This window comes from Leopardus geoffroyi, chromosome D4 (assembly GCF_018350155.1).
Source record: "Leopardus geoffroyi isolate Oge1 chromosome D4, O.geoffroyi_Oge1_pat1.0, whole genome shotgun sequence".
Lineage (NCBI taxonomy): Eukaryota > Metazoa > Chordata > Mammalia > Carnivora > Felidae > Leopardus > Leopardus geoffroyi.
Window position 1 is genome coordinate 70,150,386 of NC_059342.1, and position 23,984 is coordinate 70,174,369.

General features: G+C 43.6%; 1 protein-coding gene across 13 annotated transcripts in view; it reads right to left on the reverse strand.

The window, feature by feature from the left end:
* The window catches only part of EPB41L4B (erythrocyte membrane protein band 4.1 like 4B), a 130,192-nt gene that overhangs the window by 36,151 nt on the left and 70,057 nt on the right, over window positions 1-23,984 (reverse strand). For 12 of the 13 annotated variants that reach the window (XM_045469963.1, XM_045469961.1, XM_045469959.1 and 9 more), the window contains exons 14-15: window positions 23,618-23,651; window positions 19,815-19,879 (exon numbers count right to left, since the gene is read on the reverse strand). In XM_045469963.1, coding sequence (XP_045325919.1) covers window positions 19,815-19,879; window positions 23,618-23,651 — 99 coding nt within the window. Of the gene's footprint in view, window positions 1-16,342; window positions 18,030-19,814; window positions 19,880-23,617; window positions 23,652-23,984 lie in introns of those variants that run through there. The other variant, XM_045469973.1, reaches the window with a different exon arrangement.

A 23,984-nucleotide genomic window follows, 5' to 3' on the forward strand; every position in this document is an offset into this window, starting at 1 on the left:
TTCTCTTCCTTTCTTTCAGAGGAAGCCCCCATTCTCATTCTACTTCCAACTCCAGAGAAGCCAATGCTCTATTGCGGGGGGGGGGGGGGGTGTCATACAGGACTTTCTTGACTCTATTAGGGGTGCCCATAGCTCTGCAGGCCCAGGAGGGTGGGATGCTCTTACAGCCCTGCCTGATCCCACAAGAGCCTCTTCCCTCCTTGGCCCTGGGATCCCAGCACGCTCAATCAAAACGTGTCGCATACTGGATAATGGGGTAATTATTTGAAATGTTACAATTAAAATACTATAGTTATATTTAGTTATAATTAAAGCATTATAATAATTAGTATATTAGTATTACTATACCATTACATACTAAATATTATAATTAGTATAATAATGGTATTATTCACAATAATCCTCCAGAATCCACGCCAGAACTGTGAGGAGGGCAGGGCAGAAATTGGGGAAGGTCTTGAGCTGGAAAACAGAACCCACAAGGCTTTCTCTCAAAGAGGCCAGAATGATCAGGTGCTCTCAGAAGCCAACCGCACCACAGCCAAGTTCTGGGTGACATGGGCTCCTGGAGGCAGCCCTGGGCATCTAATCCTAGATAAGAAACCACAGAATTATAGAAATGGAGACCCTTTGTTTGGTGGTTTTAAACCCTAGATGTGAATATTAAAATCACCAGGGGAACCCCCATACGCCGCTGGTGGGAATACAAAATGGTCCAGCTGCTTTCGGAAAACACCTGGCAGTTCTCAAGGAAGTTAAACATACAGTGACCATATGACCCAGCAATTCCACTCCCAGGTATATACCCAAGAGGAATGAACACATATCCATGCAAAAACCTGTCCATGGATACTTGTAGCAGCATTAACCATGACGGCCAAAAGGCAGAAACAACCCAAATGTCCATCAACTGACGAATGGATAAATAAAATGTAGTATAGTCACACAATGAAATATTATTTGGCCATAAAATGGAATGAAATATTGATCCATGCTATGACATAACAGAACCCTGAAAACATTATGCTGAGTGAAAGAAGCCAGACACAAAAGGCCAGGTGTCGTATTATTCCATTTACACGAAGTGTTCAGAATAGACAAAGCCATAGAGACAGAAAGTAGATTAGTGGTTACCTAGGACTGGGGAGGATTGTGTGTGTGGGGGAACAGGGAGTAACTGCTAATGATACAGGGTCTCTTTAGGGGAGGTGAAAATGGTCTAAAATTAGATCGTAGTGATGGTTGTACAACTTAGCGAAAATGCTAAAAACCACTGAGCAGTACAATTTAAACTGGTGAATTGTATGATTATTAATTTATATCTTTATAAAATTGATTTTTAAAAATCGCCAGGGAAGATTTTGAAAAATATCAGGGTCTAGCCTCTACCCCAGACCAATTACGTCATCATCTATCTCTAAATCCGAATGTGCAGCCAGGACCGAGAACCACTGTCCTGGTCCAACGTCTTCATTTTGCATATGGGGCATCGGGGTTCACTGGGGGAACGAGGTGACCGGGTCACGCCGTGGGTAAGTAGCTGAGCCTGGGACACAATCCAGGACTACTGCCTCTCTGCTTGCTGCCCATCTGCTACATCTTCCCATCTGTCTTGGCTTCTATTTAAGGCAGCAAATGCACTCATCGGGAAAATCCTAAGACCTCCTTAGAACCTCACTGCCTGAGACAACCTTATGTATACATCTTGCCTTCCCAACGACACAGTAAGGTCTGGAGGAACAGAGACTGTCATGTCACATGTCTTCATATCCTCCACTGTGCTAAGCACACAGCAGGCGTTCAATGAATACTGGTTAGATAAAAATTAAGTATCCATGCATTCAATAACTATTTGAGTGCTAAGTCTTGTGCCTAGCACTGTGGTAGGCATGGGGGGGTTGTCCTTGCCCTCAAGGAGCTCACTGCTGAGTAACAAGTCCAAGGCAGTATGACAGGTGCTTTGATAAGTGTTAGGTGAGGAGGGCCACCTGAGGTAGCCTAGGAAGAGCCAATAGGGAGGAAGAGTTTATGTGCATATTGTAAGGAAAAGTTCTCACTTTTTTTCTGAAACGAACAACCAGTTGTCCCAACATCACCAAAGGCATAATTCATCCTTGTCCCACTAATTTGAAAAGCCATCTTCTGCATGTGGCAGTCACTTTCCTGAGTGCTCTCAGATCCCCACTCTGCTCTGCCCTCACCCACCTGCTCTGTTTCCAAGGAAATACACTTCTCAGGCTCCCTGCCCTCTGGCTTTTAGGTAGGCTTGGCCAGTGGTAGGCACGAGTGAAAGAGACTGGGAAAAGGAGACAAGTCAAGGCATTTCTTCCCCATCTCTTCCCGCCTCGGGTGATGTTTCCAGCAGTAGCTGCGGGGTCCCTGTGGCCCCAGCTCCTGGGCTCTGGAACACTGCCACCTCCCTTTGTCCCTGTGTCCCTCCAGCTCTAGTTCCAGTGCTACTAATTTCTGGGTTGCCTTGCTGTCCAAGTTAGCTTCCTCATTCTTCATCCCTTGTGGAACCAATTCCCTGTAAGAAATGCCTAGAGGGGCTTCAGTTTTCCTGATTGCCCGTGACTGATACACAACATCCACCACAGGTTCTAGGTAGTCTTCCTGTCAACATCTTTGCCATAGACATCTCTGCCCCAAGCATTTTCTCACCCCAAACATTTTCACTGCATCTCTAATTGGCTGTGAGAGAATTCTGCTGTAAAATATAAAATAGCTGGCTGACAGTTTGGTTTCATTTCTCCATTGGCAAAGTTTCCATTTTTATATCATATAAATCTTAGCTAGCCCTCATAATGGTCTACACGGTGATGCATAGATGTGGTGGTCTTAAATTAGTGGATGATAACTATGTATATTAACTTGATAGAAAATATGGTGATAAAACTTACTGGAAGTGTGAAATAAGAGAGTGCAAAGCCAGACTGCCCACTATACTATTCTAGAAAATAATACATCAGTTACAATGTTAACAAAGGTCAGTTACAAATGCATTACAGCCTTAGCATTTCTTCCACTTTTCCCATAGACCTTTGGAACAGCTAGCAACAGATATGTGACCATATGCCAAGAACAAACAACACTGTAGAAGGCTTCTAGAAAACAACACTAAGCCCAGCTGTAAAAATGCATCCTAGCACTTGGATGTTACCCGGTTAATGAAGGAAGAAATTTTAGTGACAAAGGTAAAAGTGTAATGCCAAATGAGACAGATCAACAAGCCAAAAAAATACATATATGTAATACTATAAACAGAAGACTTTAAAGACAAGCGCTGAGGTCCAACCTACAAAATGAAATCACTTGTTTTTGCAGTATTGTCATGAATCTACAGTATACATTTTTGACGTATTCAAATATTTTGTATTTTGCAATAAAGTCTTTCCAGTTTTGTTACTCATTTTTCATGTCTCATTGTACCTTTTTTTTAATGGATGTGGCCCTCTTTTATTTTTCACGATTTTATCTTTCAAGGCAAAACTGCCTTACAGCCACGTAGTTATGCAGAGAAAATGTTTGCAGCAAAAATGCTCGTGGCAGAGATGCTTATGGTGAAAATACACATATTTGTGTCTGTTTTGGGATTTTTCCTATTCTTACCAATCTATTTATCTATTGCTAAACTAGCACCAGATTGTCTTAATGACTTTTGTTTTAACATATGTTTTTAAAGATCTGATGCGATAAATCCTGTTCCCCTTCCCCCATCATTTTTCTTCTTTTCTTTTTTCTTGACTATTACTATGCACTTAGTCTTCCAGATTACTTCACGACTCAAGTTACTACCAAAACAATCCCACTGGAATTCTGATTTGGAGCATTAAATATTACAGATTAATTTGAGAGAAGGTATTCATAAGAAATATGATATTTTTCACCATTTATTCAGATCTTTTAAAATGTCCTTCAGTCAGAATTTTGAACTCTTCCCTGAAGGAAAGCAACATATATTATTAATTGAATCCCGGGGCGCCTGGGTGGTGCAGTCGGTTAATCGTCCGACTTCAGCCTGGTCACGATCTCGCGGTCCGTGAGTTCGAGCCCCGCGTCGGGCTCTGGGCTGATGGCTCAGAGCCTGGAGCCTGTTTCCGATTCTGTGTCTCCCTCTCTCTCTGCCCCTCCCCCGTTCATGCTCTGTCTCTCTCTGTCCCAAAAATAAATAAACGTTGAATCCCTAGGTATATTCCAGTTTTGTCACAATTGAAAATGAGATTTCATTTATTATTACATTTCCTTTAATTTTATTCTACTAGATACACACAATTACTGACTTTAGGATATTTGGGATATTTCTGCCTCTGGCTACTTTGCTAAACTCTCTTATTAAATGTAATTCATTTGTATTTTAAGAAGATAATTTTGTTTCTTCCTTTCTGGCATTTATTGCCTATTTTGTTTTCTTGGCTTATTGCATTGGTAAGGCCTCCAGCATCATACTGAATATCAGCAGTCACCCTTATTTCTGAAGTGTGTAAATTATCTAGCGTTTCAACATTAAAGTTTGGTTTCTGACACATTCTACTTAACCAGGTTCAAGATAGTCCTTTTTCTTAGCTTACTAAGAATCTTGAAAGATTAGCATCACTTATGCGGAGTGAATCCATGCTACATTCCTAAGTGAACATGACTCCCTTCCCTAAGTGCTTCAAGAAGAATTCGTTCTTTTTCTGTATCACCATCAAGCAAACCTGTCAGTCCGGTTTTCATAATTCATTTTTCAGGAAACTCTATGACATTTTCCTGTCTATTCTGGCATTTCCCCAAGACTCCATAGTTTTTCAAAGCACAGCGATGCTGATTCAGCAATGACATATGAATTTTCTCATTATTCTTCATGGCCATTTTTCTCAGCCTGAAGGCCTGAACTAATTGCAAAACGGCAAAGTATTTCCTGACTACTCTCTCATCTTGTACTTCAATTTCCTTCACCTTGTTCTTTTCACCCTTGAGAGTTAGCATATTGACTGGTTTCCTTGTTGAAAAGGAAAATTCTGTCCTATGAAGCCCATACAACATCCTCAAGAATGGCTATCATAGATTACTTCAAAATAAAATCTTAAGACAAGACGACTAGCTGTCATTAAGTCGTTCATCTTTTTGCTACAACTAAACCATGCATCTGTAAAACTTTAAAAGCCCTTTAAGGGGCTCCTGGGTGGCTCACTTGGTTAAGCATCAAACTTTTGCTAGGGTCACAATCTCACAGTTCATGGGATTGAGCCCTGAGTCAGTGCACTGTCAGTGTGGAGCCTGCTTGGGATTCTCTCTCTCCCTCTCTCTCTCAAAATAAACAAACATATAAAAAAAAAAGGTCTATACTCCTTTGGTTTTTATATGTTCTACCTTCCTTCTCTTTAAATACTGTTTTTTTTATTTAATTTTTTTTTTAACATTTATTCATTTTTGAAAGACAGAGACAGAGCATGAGTGGGGGTGGGACAGAGAGAGAGGGAGAGACAGAATCCAAAGCAGGCTCCAGGCTCCGAGCTGTCAGCACAGAGCCTGATGCGGGACTCGAACCCACTGACCGTGAGATCATGACCTGAGCCTAAGTCAAACCCTCAACCCACTGAGCCACCCAGGTGTCCCTTCAACTACTATTTAAAAATTTGGCCCCTAAAAGCCTTTCTCTTTCAGATGATCTATGATACATAGTCCATATGAAAAATATTCCCTTTTTGGCCTATCTTCTCTTTGATGTGAAGGATTAAACCCTGAGTTCTACTCATTTCACATGAACAATTTCAAGACGTAAGAGTCATTTTTTTCCCAAGGATCTTGCCACTCATACATTTCCAACCTAGTTAGTCTTCCTTGCTGTCCACAATTAATAACAGTAACACTGCCAGTGTTTCTTCTACCTTCCAAGCAACAAAGTAATCAGGCAGGAAAGCCAAGAAATCAACAGATGTTCTGCTTTTAATGAAATGCCAATGTCTGGATGGCCAAGAAATCCCCCATAGATATTGTGCCAGCTTGAAGTCTCTCCTAGGAAAACACAATGAGTATCCTCTATCCAAAGCCCTCTGGCATCGTGTCTAGATTGCTCACTGCACTTATTGTGTGCTGCCTGGACCAAATAACCCTTTTATCTGTTCATGGAACCTGTCTTAACTCCACAGCAGGATTCCTGGAGGCAGGAACAGCTTCTAGGTAGCCCACACAGCACACAGCCTCTCTAAACACCTTCTAGAGGAGCCTGGTGGGGGCAACCTGGCTCCCGTGTCCCTTTTAGCCAAAGTGGGGACAATTTCACATTCCTAGTCAGAGCTAAAGCATCAGGGAGATACTGACAAATATCTCAATAGAGTTGCCCAACTGCTGGACCTTGGATGGGCTGCTGCTCAAGCAGCCTGGTCTGCTTACCCCAGTATGCTATACAAATATGTCACTTTCTATGTGTGACAAGGACAAGGAAAAGTTTCTGCCTGCCCATGTCCTGTCCATTAGGCTGAACTGTGGCTCTCCACTTGGGGCTCTTAGCAGAATCTCAGCTACCATGTTTTTACAGCAGATGGTGTCAGCCAGAATCATACTTCCTGGCTGAACACGAGTGCACGAATCATGCTCTCTAAATACTCACAGAGGAAAAAACTCAAAAGCTAACATTTTTGGTTGCCCAGCACTACGCACCTTACTTGATCCTTTAACCACCATTTGAAGAAGGGACAATTATTATTTCCTTATTTTACAGGTAAGGAAATGGGAACAGAGAGACTAATTCACTTTCTCCGAGTCACACAGTCAGTAAATGGCAAAGCTGAGATTTGAACCCAGGCAACCTGACTCCAGAGCCCAGGGCTCTCTGAAGGGTTAAGAGACTTCCTTTCCTGGGATGAAAGGAGCATTACAATGACATTAAAAGAATACTGGGGGGGGGGGTGGGAAGGGGGTGCGGGGCGCCTGGGTGGCTCAGTCAGTTTAGCATCTGACTCTTGGTTTCAGCTCAGGTCATGATCTCACAGTTTCATGAGTTCAAGCCCCATATCAGGCTCTGTGCTGACAGTGTGGGGCCTACTTGGGATTCTCTGTCTCCCTCTCTCTCTGTCCCTCCCCCACTCACGCTGCCTCCATCTCTCTCAAAATAAATAAGTAAACTTAGAAAAAAACACAACTCTGGTGGGCACTTAGCTTTGGTTTTGCTACTGCTTAGCTATGTGACCTCAGGTAACTCATTCACTTATCTGGGCCCCAGATACTGCAGTTTTGGACAAACATCTAGTAAGTATTTATATGCCAGGAACTACAGCTCAGTGAAATAATTTGATTTGTGCCATGTCTGACTGAGAGATGAGAGAAGGTGCATTTGCTCATCATGGTTTCCAGGATACCTGTCACTCATTTCAATTTTAATTTAGTAGAGGCTGAGCAGAATAGGTCATTAGACTAACATACTGCTACAAGTTCTTATTAAATTTAGTGCAAGCATACTATTTGTAAGCAGAGAATATGTTTGAAAAACTGTAGCTTTTTAAAAATGGGTTTGAGGAGAAATTTTCTATCAACAGTCTTAGGAACGTGACACGTTTTGAGGGTTAGGTCTGTTAATTAGGGTTGATTTCTTACAGTAACTTAGTGGTTTCATTTTTTTTTTTAAAGTGACTAGAGGGGCACCTGGGTGCTCAAGTTGGTTAAGAATCTGACTTCAGGGGGCACCTGGGTGGCTCGGTCAGTTGAGCATCCGACTTAGGCTCAGGTCACAATCTTACGGTTCATAGGTTTGAGCCCTGCATTGGGCACTGTGCTAGCAGCTCAGAGCCTGGAGCCTGCTTCATATGCTGTGTCTCCCTCTCTTTCTCTCTGTTCCTCTCCCGTTCCTGCTCTGTCTCTCAAAATAAATAAAAATGGTAAATTAAAAAAAAAAAAAAAAAGAATCTGACTTCACCTCAGGTCATGATCTTGCAGTTTGTGAGTTCAAGTCTCACACAGGGATCTGTGCTGACAGCTCAGAGCCTGGAGCCTGGTTCAGTTTCTGTGTCTCCTCTCTTCTCCCTCCCCTGCTTGTGCGCGCTCTCTCTCTCTCTCTCTCTCAAATAAATAAACATTTTTTAAAAAGTGACGAGAAAGAAAAGATGAAATGACTTCATTTTCCCCTTGTCTGAAAAGGTCAAAATAATATTTTTTTGGCATGGTTTAGATTCCTTTCTATAGACTACTAATTGGCAGATGGAAATTTTTTCAAATTTGTATTTCTTTCAAGACACCTTCCAAGCAATCAGCCTGGAGCTAATTCTAGTGTTAGCACAGGTAATGGTTGAATCCATAAGAATGGAAACTGTTTTGATTAGTCTATTAACTGGCTGTAGCCAAAGGCTGTGCGTCTTCTTCAACATCAATTCCCGGTGCCTATTTTAGTACTTGGCATAGGATAGAAACACAGTCAATATTTGTTGAATAAATGTTGTAGTGCATTAAATTTTAATTTTCCTTTGGTAATTTATCATGTGTCTATTCATAAAAGCTTCACTTTGGTCATGAGTTCCCAGTTGTTCCTAACATTAAACGGCCTCTGTTAAACTGTAAAATCTTCTGTACCCGAAGCAGTCAGGAGAGCCTTTTTGGGTTCGGGGGCAGCTGGGTCTCTGTCCTGTGTGAGACAGGGTAGGATAGGTGTCCCCCTTTGAGTCTGGAATTATCCTTTGGTGAAACTGGTTATCAGATGGTTTCAGTGAATGGCTGGAAGAGGGTCAGCAGGCCTTGACGGTTTTCTGCCAGAAAATCGTTTTAACCTAACGTTACTCTTAATAAGTTTATAACCTCTCTCTGATTGATTGAGGCACGATGCGGTGGGGAAGAGCTTTAGAACTTTGTGGGGAGATCTAGGATTTTAGCAATTCCGGATCAATTTCAGGATCTGAGCCCAGAGAATAAATATTCCATGAGTTCATTTTTGCACAGAGGCTCATGACTAAGAGTTTATTCAATCTCTTTCCTGCCTTAAAAAAAAAAAAAATACTGACACAAATATAGTTGTTTTCCTTTACAACATTCACTTGTAATAAATTTAACAGTGCTTTCCCTTCTTGGTTTCTCATGGATTTTTTTGGCCTCTCATTTCTGCATTCCAGTGCCCACTTTCTGCTTTAAAATGAAGATTTTTTTTTCCCCAGGTGGGTAACAGCGTGAACAGACTCACCCCCAGCCACCGCTTTAAATGCATCCCCAAACAGCATCACACGGGAGCCCTCAAGGAGCGGCACGACGAAACGATTGTTGCCATGAAAGTGCCGCTACTACTTGTGAAGAATAACGTCTCGAGGAGCCAGTCTTTACACTTCGCAAGAGCCATGGCAGACTTGGGCGTGCGCTGACAGAGTTATTTTTCCACTCTGCAGACACCAGCCGACTCACCGGAATGAATGAAATGAAACTATCATCCATTCCAGAATGAAGTTCAGGTTAGATGAATAAAAGGCACGCTCTGTTAAGGGCAGGTTTGAGACATTCTAATTGCATAAGACACCAGCGTGAGCAGGCGCTGGAGCTGAACACTGGGCGTGTGTGTCTGAGGTGCTACCGATGAGGATTCATCTATTTTGGCTTTTGTTAGTGTCTTAAAATCTCTTCAAATGAGCCTTTCTCTGTTCCTCAGTTCTTGTAGGTTTTCCAGAAGCTTCTAGCATAAACATCCTGAGTTAGCTTCTGAAGCTATACACTGGGCCCAATTTTAAGGGCTTGTTTAATTGCCTTGACTATAGATAGAGCATCTATTATTCAGCCACGGAATGAAGCCTGTGGAGCCGTTAGCATAGCAACACCTCTTGCTTTTGAGGTTTCAGCTGCAGAAAGTGATGTTTAAGCCATTCACAATTCAGTTGGGGATGATTAGGTAGGTTCTGCGGGTTTCTTACGACATGAGCCTACGGGGATGTTCCTCTAATTATTCTAACCCTATTTAGTGGATTGCCCAGACTACGGCAGTTTTGGTGTTTTAAATTCTGCAGCCTTTCCTCCAATAAAACCACCGGCATATCTTGGGATAAAGTGGGATTTTATATCTGATAAGTTAGAACTTTAATTGTAACTAAAAGTAAATCCCTCCTTCCCTGGCCAATGCACCAGGGAAATTCACGATGTTGGAGTGGGTATTTAAGCAGTTGGAGTAGAAAGTTCTCAACAAATTCCCAAACAGGAAAGGAAATGTGGATGTTAGAAATCAAGTCCTTCACCCTGGCTGTTTTTACGCTGTCCGTATTCCTTTTTCTGATCTCCAGGGCATCATATCATATTGATTGTTACCTAAGCTTTTGGAAATCTGCTTTCAAAAAATGCCTGGTAAATATCAACTCTTTCTATCCTTTTCGCCACCATTAAAAAGGCTATGATGATATGATTAATTTTACTTCATCAGTCTGATCTTTGTTAAAGAGCACAACAAAAGAGCAGAGGTTCCAGATGGTTCAGAGAAAATAAGTAACAAATGGGGACGTTCAGAAAGATGGAAAGGTATGCAACCTTGCTTACAGAGAAATACAGTTAAGATGGAAATTCTGATTTTTACCCATCAGACTAACAAAGGTTGAAAAGAATTAGCTAAGGCTAGGAGCTTCCTCTTGTAGCTTCCTCTTTGTAGAATCACAGAGGCCCTTCAAATTGCTGGTGGGGTGGGGTGAGGGAGCAGGGAGAGGAGGTGTAATTAGGTAGAATATCTTTAGGGTGAAATTTAGTTAGGCAATGTCCAAATTAAACATGCACATCTCTTTTTACCCAGCACCCCTACTTTCAGGGAGCTTACCTACAGACAGATTTGCTCAAGTACATAAACGGAATATATAAGCACAGCGGAAAAACTAATTTTAGAGATTCGAGGCAGCCTAAATGACCATCAATACTGATTGGTTAAGTACATGTGCTTGTTTAAACGCGGAATAGCTCTAGATTAAGAGGAAGAAACACTAACGTTTGCCTCTGGGAAAAACTAGGAAACTAAGGAATCGGAAGGTGGAAAGGAAAAGTAACTTTTAGATATTTTTGTCTGAATTTTTGCCAATGCATTACCTCCTAAAATAAGTGAAAAAGCACAGCGGTTCTCTTGATTACTGACTTTCTACTTAGTCACCTAATTGTTAAAAGCCTCCTCTGCTTTGTGTAAAATGAAATACTAAGCTAGACAAGTTGGGGACCGAGCGGATGCTGTTTTAATTCTCCCAACTCTTGGCTCCCAATTGTACCAGCAGAATGGATCCTCAGTAGTCTCCCCAACTCCTTCCTCTGCCAGTTCTGCCGTGTGCAGATGGGAAAGCATTGTCCACATTCTGCCTGGCCAGTTATTTCCTAGTATTCTCAGACAGAAATATCATTTTTCTTTTTATTTCCTCTCAAAAGATCACCACGGTGTTTCTGCTCTTAGCTTGTTAAGAGTTTCAGAGACGTGTCTTTATGTATTGTGTTAACCCTCTTCCTTCTGATCTTTCTCTTGGAACCAAGCACCCCTTTCCATTGCTAAACTTAGACCATACGTCTCAAGCCATCAACCTTTAACACAGGCCGTTCCTTGAGCAAGACTTTGAATTTCCTCGACCTGTTTCTCACCACATGGACCGCTAAGGCCTTAAACCTCAAAAGCCACCAAAACTGGCCACCAGCCAGCATCAAACATTGTGCAAAGCACCTTACATACCTACTGTCATTTACTTCCGTTTGGGGATGAGGAGAATGAGGCACAGAGAAGAAACCGGACAAAGGTCACATGGCTGGTGAGTGGCAACGTTGGGATTCAAACCCTGTGGGGCTCCAGAGCATTCACATTTCACCTCATCAGAAAACTGTGGGGCACATGTCCCAACAAAGTCACCTCTCCACACTGGACCTGCAGTCTGTCTCTCAGCAGTGTGCAGCATCCTGCCAATTTGCTTCTGCAAACTTCTGCCTCTTCCCCACGCTGGGTTCTGAGCCTGGCATGGGTCCCTACGCTGGTGTGTCCATGCCATCTTTAGCTCCAGTGGATGCAATTCTCTAGCCCCTTGCTTCCGGAGTGAGGAGCGGAGGATGACGACGGATTCCGTTTGACAGACTTGGGAGAGGGAGGTTATGATGAAAGGAAGGCCATGGAAAGAAACACTAGAATTTTCACATTCTTCTGCTTCACTGTGAACCTACTAAATACGTGAAAACATAGCTAGCTACTTATTATGATGTATTCATTTACTTTTTGATTCATGCCTACTTTAAAGAAAACATTTGGCCTTTCTAATGAGAGTTAAAGTTGAACCAAAAAAAAAAAAAAAAAAAAAAGAAGGCGGCAAACCAGATAGGAAGCTGTGCTTTTCCAAAGTGAGGTCCTTGGGGCGCCTGGGTGGCGCAGTCGGTTAAGCGTCCGACTTCAGCCAGGTCACGATCTCGCGGTCCGTGAGTTCGAGCCCCGCGTCAGGCTCTGGGCTGATGGCTCAGAGCCTGGAGCCTGCTTCCGATTCTGTGTCTCCCTCTCTCTCTGCCCCTCCCCCGTTCATGCTCTGTCTCTCTGTGTCCCAAAAATAAATAAACGTTGAAAAAAAAAATTTAAAAAAAAACAAAAAAACAAAGTGAGGTCCTGTACTTGCCTGTCTCAGACTCTTCTGGTGACTTAAAATAAAGGTTCCTTAGGTCTTACCACCAATCACTTAAGTAGAGCCTAGAAATCTCCTAAGTTTCTTTATTTTGAGAGAGAGAGAGAGAGCGAGCAAGCAAGCAGGGGAGGGGCAGAGAGGGAGAGAGAGAGAATTCCAAGCAGTCCACAATGTCAGCACAGAGCCAGACACAGGGCTCGAACCCACAAACCATGAGATCATGCATGACCTGAGCCGATAGCAAGAGTTGGATGCTTAACTGACTGAGCCACCCAGGCACCTCTCCATTTTTAATAAGCTGTCCAAGTAATTCTTTGGTTCCCTAATTTGGGGAAGTTTGCCAATTTGCAGAATTATTTAAGATTTCCTTTGCTGAGGCTCTGCTGAATGTCAACTTCACATTAGTTTCACCTTTTAGATGCCTCATGGGGCTTCTTAAAAATGTGCTACTTTTCATGTGCAAAGGGACTCTTTCCTGAACAGTAGTTTGAGGCTTCTCTCTCCCTGCCCCCTTATGCCTTGCCTTGGCATTTGTCAGTTGCCTCCTGGAGGGAAATGGCAGAGGCAAATCATCCTAAGCCTATTTAAGGTATTTACCTGGTACTTATGGAAGATTTGGTCAGTCAGGGAATTGACTTAGAGGCAAGTTTGGGAAATATTGATTCAAAGGATCAATATGGCTGCTCAGGGAGTTCTTTGATGAGCTTAGATCTTAAAGGACTAGTTAAAACTTGGAAAGTCAAGGGCAACGAAAAGGATCTATTATTGTGTTCAGACCAGGACCCAGGAGGCTGGAGTCACTGACCTGGAAGGATGGTACCATATTAACAGGCGCGGGGCAGGGCGGGGGGCGGGGGGTGCAGGGGGGAAGCACTCCTGCACTGCCCTTATTCCTTCATCTTTGCTGTTAAGGGGAACCATTTTCAGTGGAAATGGTAGACCAAGAAATGAAACAGGCGAGAGGGTTTTGAAGGCCAAGATAATTACCTGGCATGATTTCAAGTCTTTCAGTCCATATGAACTGTATCAATCTGACAACAATGCCAATTCACTGTTAAGATATTCTGAGGGATCACAGAAAAATAGGAAATGATACAAGACCAGTAAGTCCTCAGTTTCAAAAATACAAAAAGCTAATTCCACTGGTTATAGAATCCTGAGGTTGGTTGTGCAGGCAGGTAATACTCCAGAAGAAATGACGAGTTTGTGAGCTCCAGGAAAGGAAGCAGTGAATCATGTCAAATAAGGAGTGTTTCGTAAGAAGAAAATAATGTTCAATCTCTGCTCCTTAGCAAAGGGGGCTGTTGAATGAATGCAGGTTCTAGACTGCTAGAGGGGGGATGGTAAAGTGTTAGGGGTTACTAGACCCCTGGGAGAGGAGCGGGGAGAGGACTAACAGGGTTATTAGCTAACAAGAGATGGTGATGGACGAGGTTACTTACTGGACCACAGGTGTGCAGCATATGGACAATCACTTGATGCCGGTGGTGGTGAGTGGCTCCTAGTTAGTAACCGGATTCCAGAGTAGTGAGCTCGTCAACATAATCTAGTAATAGTCTCATGGAGATGTAGATCGACAGGGTCCCAAATCGCAAGATGATTATTGGCAGGAAGCATTAGAGCACAGGGACCAAGAACATGGGCTGGAATCAGAACTGCACATGCGTGACAATGTGCAAGCTGCTTGGTTAAACCCTAAGCCTGAGCTCCCCCATGTGAGAAAGGAGGGCAAGATCCACCTCACAGAGTGGCCAGGAAGGTCAAGTGAAGCAACACATGGAGCACAGGAAGCACGCATCTGGTCATCAGTCCCTGTATATTACTGTGGATCCATGTCAACCTACCGGGGTTTCCAGGATCTCATGGCTGGACTGTCCTCTGCCTTGTAGCAGCAAGGCTATCATCATACCAATGCTTCAAATAAGAACACCGCAGACACACCGGGTAACATTCAGATGATGAAGCTGAAGCCAGAACATAGGCGATGGTCAATGTCCTACTCAAAATGTGACGCCCTCGACTGGGTACAGTTGTTCAGATACTTCTGGGACCAGCTCAGAGATGATGTGCTGCCTGTTATCTGGCTAGACATTTCTGTTAGAACGAAGGTGGAATAATTCATTTGTTGAACAGACATTCACGAGCACCTGCTATATACCAGGCACTGGGGAGCAAAGGCAAATATGATACAAAGCTTATACTTAAGCGTACAGGCTCCAGGATAAGATGAACCAAAGAGGCAGTTTTAACGTAAAGCAGTGAATGCAATGTTGCCATAGGAGGGCCGAGGGAAAGTTACAGAGCAGAGCACAGAAACCAACCCAATTTGCAGAGGTGGGGTGGTCAGAGTCCCCGGGAGAAGACGCACCTGAGTGGAGGTTTAAGGGGTGAGTGGCAGTTGGGCAAAGGGGATGGGAGTGACAGAGTTCTTGGCAGAAGAAACAGGATTTGCAAAGCACAGGTCGGGGCAACAGCAGGATATGGTGAATGCCAGGAACCACAAGCAGCGTGGTGGTGCAGACGTTTAAACAGGAGGGTGAGAAATGGGGCAAAATAGGCTTGAGTAATAGGATGGAAGCAGATAGCAAAGGAATTCCATAAAGAAGGCCTTGGACTTCACCCTCTGGGTGGTGGTGAACCCTGGCAGATGTGGAGCGTTGGAATGACACAATCAGACTGTTTCCTTAGGAAGATTCCTCTAGAGACTGTGAGCAGGAGGAGCCTGTCAGGAGCCTGGAATCAGGGAGACCAGGAAGAGCATCTCTCAAGGTAAAGGTTGGCAAGGAAACTGAGTAGACCCAGGGACTGCCTGGGTGCAGGTGGCAAAAGGGAAAAGAGCTACGGATAGTATAGCGGGTAGAAGAGAGAAAATCAGGCAGACGTCTTTTTTTTTTCTCCAGCAAAAGATGATGAATTTGATTTCTGACATGAGTTTGAGCTGTATATATGGGATACACAGGTTGAAATGTCAGTCTAAAATCTTGTAGGAGTAGTCTGGGTAAGAGACCAGGGTTCCAGGGCCAACAGCCATAAATCTGTGCCAGCATGAAAAGTCCCAGGCAGACTGTGATGGAGATAAAAGAGGTGGGCAGAGGAAGGACCCCTGGAAAACACCGATATTTAAGAGGACGACAGAGGAAGAGGCTGTTACAAAGACAGAAGCAAAAGTCAAAGAGCTGGAGAAGCAGATGTTGAAAAAGCCAAGGGAACAGAACTTCGAGAAGCTGTGAGTGAGTGACCATCACCACCACATGCAATAGAGGAAGGTCCACAGAGTTGCGAGATGAAAAGCGTGCACCTCATTTAACAATTAGGAGGTTGTAAGTATGCATCCTGGTTAGACTTCGTGGTTGCAGACAACTGAATCCACTCAAGTTATTTTAAGCAGAAAGGTATTTATTAGAGGGGATCTGTATACATCGTCTCCAGGAGGCCACAGACACAGGTTTGGATGTCTTTCCACCGGAAACAGTGAGTCGCCAGGACAAACACCCATCCTCATCACAGGACCGTTATGGGGGAAACCCACTCTGCCACTGCTTCACTCAGTCCAGAGCCTGTGACCAGTTACTAGAACCTTCACCACAGATGAACCAGATGAAGAAATGCTTCAGCCACTGTGCCTACCAGAGCTGCTCTTCCCAAGGGCAGCTTCATCCTCGGACGAACTTCCTCCATGTCACCTAACAGAATGCTCACCTCCAGACTTCGGAGTGCTCACCGTCCCACTACCTACGTCATCCACAAACGATACTTCTGCGCAATGTAAAATGAAGATGGAGTCCAAAAAAGCAAGAATAATCTTTATTCCTTGGAAACACATTTGTAAAAATGGATCACTAAGATTAAAAGATTCAGAACACATTTATTTGTATGCGGCACAAACACTGAGGATCAAAACATCTGCTACAACAGAATACACCTGTAAACAGATTATCTTAGGAAGAGTTTGTCGGTGAAGGACTCCGCCGTGCAGGGCCTGCAGCGGAGCCCCTCCTGCTGGACAGATTTTTGTGGTAACCAAAAATAGATCAGATTTTAGCAATAAAGTGTCTTAAGAGATGTCAACACATTTTTTTAAAAAAGGCTTACAGTGGGCCAAATTACAATTACATATACTTAAATGGCATAAGAATCGTTTTTCACAAAAAGACTGATGAAAAATTATCTCAGGTTTACCAAGGAAAAAAAAAGTTTGATTTGTGGCTTCAAATGGGGGGGGGGGTGGGGTGGGGAAAATAAATATTTTGGTACAAGTTCTACCCTAAAAGACAGCCCATTGATAGCTGGTACTACAAAATGTACAACACCCATCCCATCCTATTCCACAGAATGCTTTGGCACAGCTTCATTAAAATCTTACACACTTTAATTTGAGCCATAAATGTTATCTTGGATTTCATGTTGCTTTTTAAAAGAGTTAAGTCCAGGGTAAAAACCAAGCCTCAAATTCTATAAATTCTGACAGTGTGTGTTCACAATTGTGTCTTCTGAAATCATGCAAGTTAGCAGCACCGATCAACAATTGAAAAAAAAATTATTCTTGTACTTGAGCAACAAATTCTATCAAAAAGGGATGCTATGCAATTTATGATTAGTAAAACTGCTAAGATTCAATGTGCCTGAACTGCTTTAAGATCAGAAATTCAAAGCCTCCCCGCATTTATGTAACAAGTTATATACGTTCTTGCGCTTCCGAAAGCAGTAGCCCTCTGTTAGAGAAGGGAAATTTGCAGTTTTCCTACGAGAAATTTAGTTTGAATGTTACGTCCTCAGACTAAAAATATTAACTTTTAATACGATCACAGAATTTTAGAGCTGGAAGGAGCTTGGCAATCACTTAGTCCTACCCACTCTTTCCAGATGGGGGAAAAGGAGGCCAGCAAAGGAGAAAGGCTTGTCCACAATCTCACAACGGCCAGGACTGGGCCCTAGTGGTCTCAACCCCACCCCAGGGCTGTATGGTACTCTACAAAGAGCTCTCTTCCTAAGTTCTTCTGGTTTTATTTGGTCCCATTCATTAAATAACAGAGAAATACCAAATACACAGCAATATGATAAACATAGACTTTTACTCCAATTTTTAAATCAGAATATTAAAACGATTCCTGAGCCTTTCACTACCTTCATTTTATTGAGAACGCAGTCAACAGTAAATTGTGACTACTGATTGTGGAGATTTCCAAATATGTACACGGACTCCAGAAACACCTTTCAGAACTATTCCTTAAGGACACTTTTGCGGACGCGTCTGTGTGATGGCAAGACATGTTTCATGGAATGTAATGAAACCATGCTGGTGAACAGAGGTGAGATGTGTCAGTCTTTCAAAGTGCAGTCATGAGTTTATCTCGGTACATCATACTTTGCACTCCTCCTAAGTTCTTCTGGTTCTGGTCGTGGACATAATCGAAACGGCCGCCACTTCCACTGGCCGACGTTTCCCAGTGTGGCCTGTCATCCTGAAAGCATGGCCTGTTTTGTCGGCAGAGTGAATGGTTAGTGGGAGGGATGGAAGAAAATTCAGAAATGTGAGTGAAACAACACAAGCACGAGGCAAGCAGGCGGGAAAAACCATGAACCGTGTGAATGGGGATGGCTTCCAAGCTGAAATGAGTGGATTTGCTCAGGTGTGTTTAAAATTCGGATGCGGGTGATCTACCAACTTCCAAGTGGAGAAAAGCTCGGTCGCGGCCACACCACATTTCTCAAAGGGCACCTTGAGGATCCCTCAGTCTGGGGGAAGTCAGGTGAAAAAGGTTCCTTTCCCAGGCACTTCTCGGGGCTGTGACCATGCTACGGTGCCCTGTGAGTGCCTTAGGCAGCGTTTACCAGAGCCTAGGACCAATGAACTCTGTATCTCAGGCAGTGCTTCTCCAACTCTGGAGAGCCTGGTAAAACACAGACTGCGGGGCCCCACCCCCAGAGATCCTGACCCAGTAGGGCCCCGGGTGGGGCAAAGAATGCACCAGCAAGCTCCCAGGTGAGGCGCACTGTTCCAGCCTTCCTCGGAATCCCCACTGCTAAGTGCTGGGCAAGGTCATGCCTCAGAAGGAAAACTAATGTGACAAAACAGGCCAAAAGAAGTGTAAAATTCTGTAAAAACAAGGTTAATAAAAATAGCACTTCTAGAAATCTCTTCTGTTTCTTATGTCTGGAAAATAAACTGCCTTTGCAATACACAGAAACATTTAGAATTATTACTCCACTAGGCTGACTAGCTTTAAAAAGCTACCCAAATCTCAAGTGTTTACGATCAAACAGCACTGCTCTCCTCCAAGGTCCCCCCAACAAAAGTGGCAAGAATTCTCAAGAACTAATTGCTCTCATTTGCCTTACTCCAAAAGGATTTATTTCCATCATCCCATTCTCCGTACTTTCTCAAGCAGCAAGGCTAGCAACCTTACCAAGAAATAACTTTATGCAAAGTGAATTCACCAACAGAAAGAGCTTCACACATAAACACCAATTAAGACTGATCTAAAATTCAAATCTTAAAAGGAACGTTTGCCTTTACAAAGCTAGCGTTAAAACACTCTCGGGCCTAACTAGAAACCCAGCAAGGCAGGTGCCAGTTTACTTGGAAAGGACTGTGGTAGGGTTAGGGCAGAGGTGAGTAAAACAGAGCCCTCAGGCTAAATCCCACTCACCATCTGCTTTGGTAAATAAGTTTATTGGAATGCAGCCCTGCCCATTCACTTCTGTCTGAGGCTGCTTTGAAGCTACAAGAGCAGAGTTGAGTAGTTGTGACGGAGAGCACAAAGCTGAAAATACTGATTATGTGGCTCTTAACAGAGAAAGTTTACTGACCCCTAGGTTCAGAAAAAAGATCCACAATCACAAAAAGCAAACCCCCACTCCATCCCTGAAAAAAGTCCTTTCAAAAAACCCACAACAAAAATCCCCAAGCTCAAAGCATATTTTTAGTAACCGAATTCTTGGGACAGGAAAATGTTACTTAGAAATTTTAAGCAACATTTCTAACACAAAACCAAACCAAAGATATCTAAGGTTAGAACGACTATAAAAACAAAAAACAAAACCCAATTAATTTTCATTTCATAAAGCAGAACTTTGGTAAATCCAGACTCATCACTGGCTTCTTTTGCTCTGCAAATTATTCATCTCTGCCATGACACAGCAGCTCTTAACCGTTGTTTCCGATGCAGACTTTCGATTCACAACGAGGCAGAATTTGAGCCTTTCCGGAGAAAGGGAGAACTTTCAAGTAAGTACAGCTCCGTGAGCTCAAGCACTTACCTTACATTTGGAGAGTGAGGGTGCCACCGAGGCTGGCTGGGGTGGATATTGGGATGGTATTGAGGCTAGAAATGAAATACCAAACTTGATTATTCAATGACCTTTTGATTTCAATGGTCTTCATTTAGTTTCTCTTTTACTGGCATCCAGCTGAGGGGCCCAGGGCTGTGACTGGAAAGGCTATAACCAAACCCTGGATGGGCGGTGGCTTCCCAGGACGATCACGTTTCCCCTATGACAAAGGCAGGGGGGGTTGGAAGGCTGCCCTCGGAAGAAAGGGGAAAGCATCTGTCTGGGAAGGGTCCCCTAGAGCGCCCAGGACAGGCAGTATTCATCTCTCCCAAGGGAACAGACGGAGGACACCCAAGATATGGGGTGAATGGTAGGCAATTTCTTTCTTCAGAAACAATTTTTGTCATTGCTGAAGATGACGACAACCGTGTGTAACAGTGACATCTGCAAACACAAAACAACTGGACGGGGACATTAAGTCAGCAGGATTGTGGGCGAACACCTTCTCCCTTGTTTAAGCAATAAGAATAATTTTCTAAAATGTGATCCAAAACCTAGTACCAAACCTCGCCGCCCACCTGGCCGTCACCAAAAACAAACAAAACCCCAAACCATTCAGAGCACTGATTATTCTGATACAACAGAAGGAAAGAAGGAAGGAATTTGTCCATTCAAAAAATGGATCCAGACTGATGACTCACAGAACGAGCAGGAGTGAAGACAAGGCAGGCCTGGCTGGGTGACGGGACTGTCTACCGCCTCTGGCCTGTAGAGGGCGGTGGCTCCAGGCAAGGTCAGAAGCCACGGGGCTTCTCAAGGCTAAACTTTCTGTGGAGCACATGAAACCCTCCTGACGTTTAAGTCACTACAGTCTTACCACCATTATTCTTTTAATTATTTCTTCCCCTTCTGCTCCTTCCCCTGCTGTTTTGGTTAATAAGCAGAGGCCTGTTCTGTATTATGGAAAATTCTCAGTAATTCTGTTCATTCAGTTTTCAGGAAACTGAGATGCCCTCCCTGCCTATTCTGTATTCTAGTGAGCTCTCTCCTTCAGAGCTGCCTGTCAGCAAGCTAAGTGTGCAGCCCCCTGCACAGGCTACGGGAAAAGGGAATCTGGAGAAAAGATCTCAGGAGCAGACGCTGAAAGCTGACCTCTCTTAGGGAGACAAACACCTAGAGTTTAGAAGATGTGCCCATAGCTGAAATGCTTCCAGTGTTTTGGTCACACAGCCAGGCCCCAAATGAGGCTCCACTGGCTGCATCTTCAACAAAAGGGAATAATGTAGAATAGAAATGGACCTTCTGTTCCACTCCCTGTCTTCAAACACAAGCAAATCAGATTCATTAGGGAGATGTGGGTACCTCATCCATAAAGACCTGGAAGGATATTCCCAAACTTTCCTTGATCTCCTTCGGTAATTTATTCACACTCTAAAGCTGTCAAGCAGCATTTTTAAATGTTAACCTAGTTGGTCATGGGGGCAGCTTTTTCCCCTGGGGATAATTGGAAATATATATGTGCATTTTTGCTTGCCACAATGACTGCAAAATTACCTTTTAACTACTGGGCAGAGAAGAGGAAAGCTAAGCATCTGTAACTCTTGGGATAGTCCCAACAATGAAGAATTGTCCCTCCCCAAACGCCAAGAGATGTCCTTATCAAAACCACAGAAATCTATCCTTTGCAGTTGGCTAGTCTCACTGAGCTCACAATAAGACAGATGTTCCATACTCCCATTCTCCCGAAAACCCTTCTCAGCACTCAAGTGCTTTATCAATCAGGCCACTTCTCAGGACGTTCTCTTCCCGCTCAATTCATTCCCAAACCTTGACAGAGCAACACGTAACCTCCAAGATGGCTAAGGTGTGGGGGACCAGTGGTTGCCAAAGATGTTACAAGAACAGTTTTCATGCATGTGAGTTCCGTGAACAACTTCCTCCGTATTCACTCTGAGCAGGGAATAATGGGCTTTGTTTTCATTTTTTTTCTTGCCTTCAAGCAGGGACCGCCCATCCACAACTCTTCCCTTCCCCCACAGCTAGCCAGTCACACCCGAAAATTTCTCCAAACCAAAAAGCTGATCTGTGACCGAGAAGATTCAAGAACCTAAAAAAGACAAGATCGGGAAACCTAGCTTTTCCCCTACCAGGTTCAAAGCACTTTTTACATGTTATTCCCCCCAAACTCAGAAGTCGTGTCCAGATTCTGCACATTGGGAATATGATTTCATGTATGGAAGATGAGATGGCAAAATTCTTCTGAAACATAATTTGGAGACCTCATAAAAGTCACATACATTAGGATCCCACCCCCATTGAAAAATTAATATCTACGGTAACAAAAGATCAGGAAAGACACTAAACCAGAACAAACGCTCCCAGGTGACCTCATGGAGTAGCTTCTTGTGACGTCCAAAACCAGACTGGTGATGAAGGAAACCTGAGCGTAATGTCCTTGGACAGAACCCGCCCAGGAAAAGAGAAATGGCCCCAAGTGAGGAGGCCATCAGACATGACTGCTGCCTTTAGGCACAAACCTACTAAGTGAGGGACACGCTGTCAGCACAGCTCATCAGAACCCCCTTAGCAGCTCTGAAGCTCTCTGATGCCCAGAACTATCTATCCCTAGAGCATCTGATTGTTCAGCCCAGGGTGAGGCCCAAGCACCGGCCATGTTTTTAAAGCCTGCCAGATGGTTTTAACATGCAGTGGGGTTGAAGACCACTGGTGTTAGTGATTTCCAGTTATGAGGATCAGAGAAGGCTCTGTGGAGGAGGTGGCTTCTGAGGGGACTCTGGAGGGGATTTTAATGCACAGACAAGTGAGGGGATTTCAGGCAGACAAGCATGGAAACGGGAACAGTGGGAAGAAATTCTGGGGGCACCGATTATGTGATTCTTTAAGAGTTGAACATATGATGTGTGATAAGGAGCAGAGAGGAGGAAGGCAATAAATGTAGAAAACCAAGTTGGAGCCAGGTTGTAGAAGGCTGTGAATGGCCAGCAAGAGCCACCCCCAGGTAACTGTGAGTGGGTAGGCGGGCAGGCGGCGAGGGCCCTGGTTGGCCACCCTGTAAAAGAGCATATCACGAGCCACAGAAACCTATCTGTGCTCCTTCTGCAGGAAACAGGCCTGGCACAATGCTTTACAAAGTAGGTTCTGGAAACCAATGCTCCACTGATAACAGATACACTTATCAAAAACAGGCGGGTAGGTGAGAAGCTAGCTTTTTTTGATTGGGGGAGGGGGTGTTGAATATCAAATGATTTGGGGAGACAATGGATTAAAAAAAATAAAACGTTATCTTTTTTGCAGGATTTCTCAGTACTTTTGAAACCCCAGCGGAGACTGTAAGATCCAAGAAGGGGAATGAAGGACACATCTCCCAAACGTGTGACTGAGACATCCTTTCCTGGAGGCACATCTCAAGGGACTCATGTTCCCTAGGCCTAGAACATGCTGACAAAACACGGCCTCACTTGAGCGCTCCTAAGAGGTTGTGTTTGACCACCCAGAAACTTAAACATATGTCTCTGTGGTTTGCCAGTTGATAAGGTTAAGAAAAAAATAGGCAGCTGAAATGCCCAAGAGGGGCCAGGAGTCACAGAGGAAGGTTCTCCTCTCACCGTTTTCTCAAAAAACAAAAAAAACCAAGCCCCCCCACCCCACAACCAACAAAAAGCATGTTATTATTTCTTCAAAATCTGACTATAAGCATAATAACTACTTGATGTAGAAAATTCTGAAATTTTAAGAAATATTCAAGAAAATCTTTAAAAGCAGTATCTCACCTGGTAATTATGGACTTCAGGATTTGTTTTAGAGCTATAGAAAAGAAGGGAAAAATTGTAATGTAACAGGTTGTAAAGCGGCACTGTTAGTGATTTTTTAACGATCATAAATCTTAAACACCACCTACACTGTTAGGAACTTTCACGAACACCGCTTCTTTTTGGTTATTAGCTGTTTACATGAACATATAACCAAGGAAACCAAACACCAACTTCCACTCGTCACTTTCGAGCTCACAAACTGAAACACAAAGGTAATATTCCAGAATCCTGCTTGCCACGCTTTGGTGACAAAAAGGAGGTCCTTTCAGTTGGGACACACCAAGTACTTTTAGCTCCCATTCCAGGTCTGCGCTGGCACTGCTGG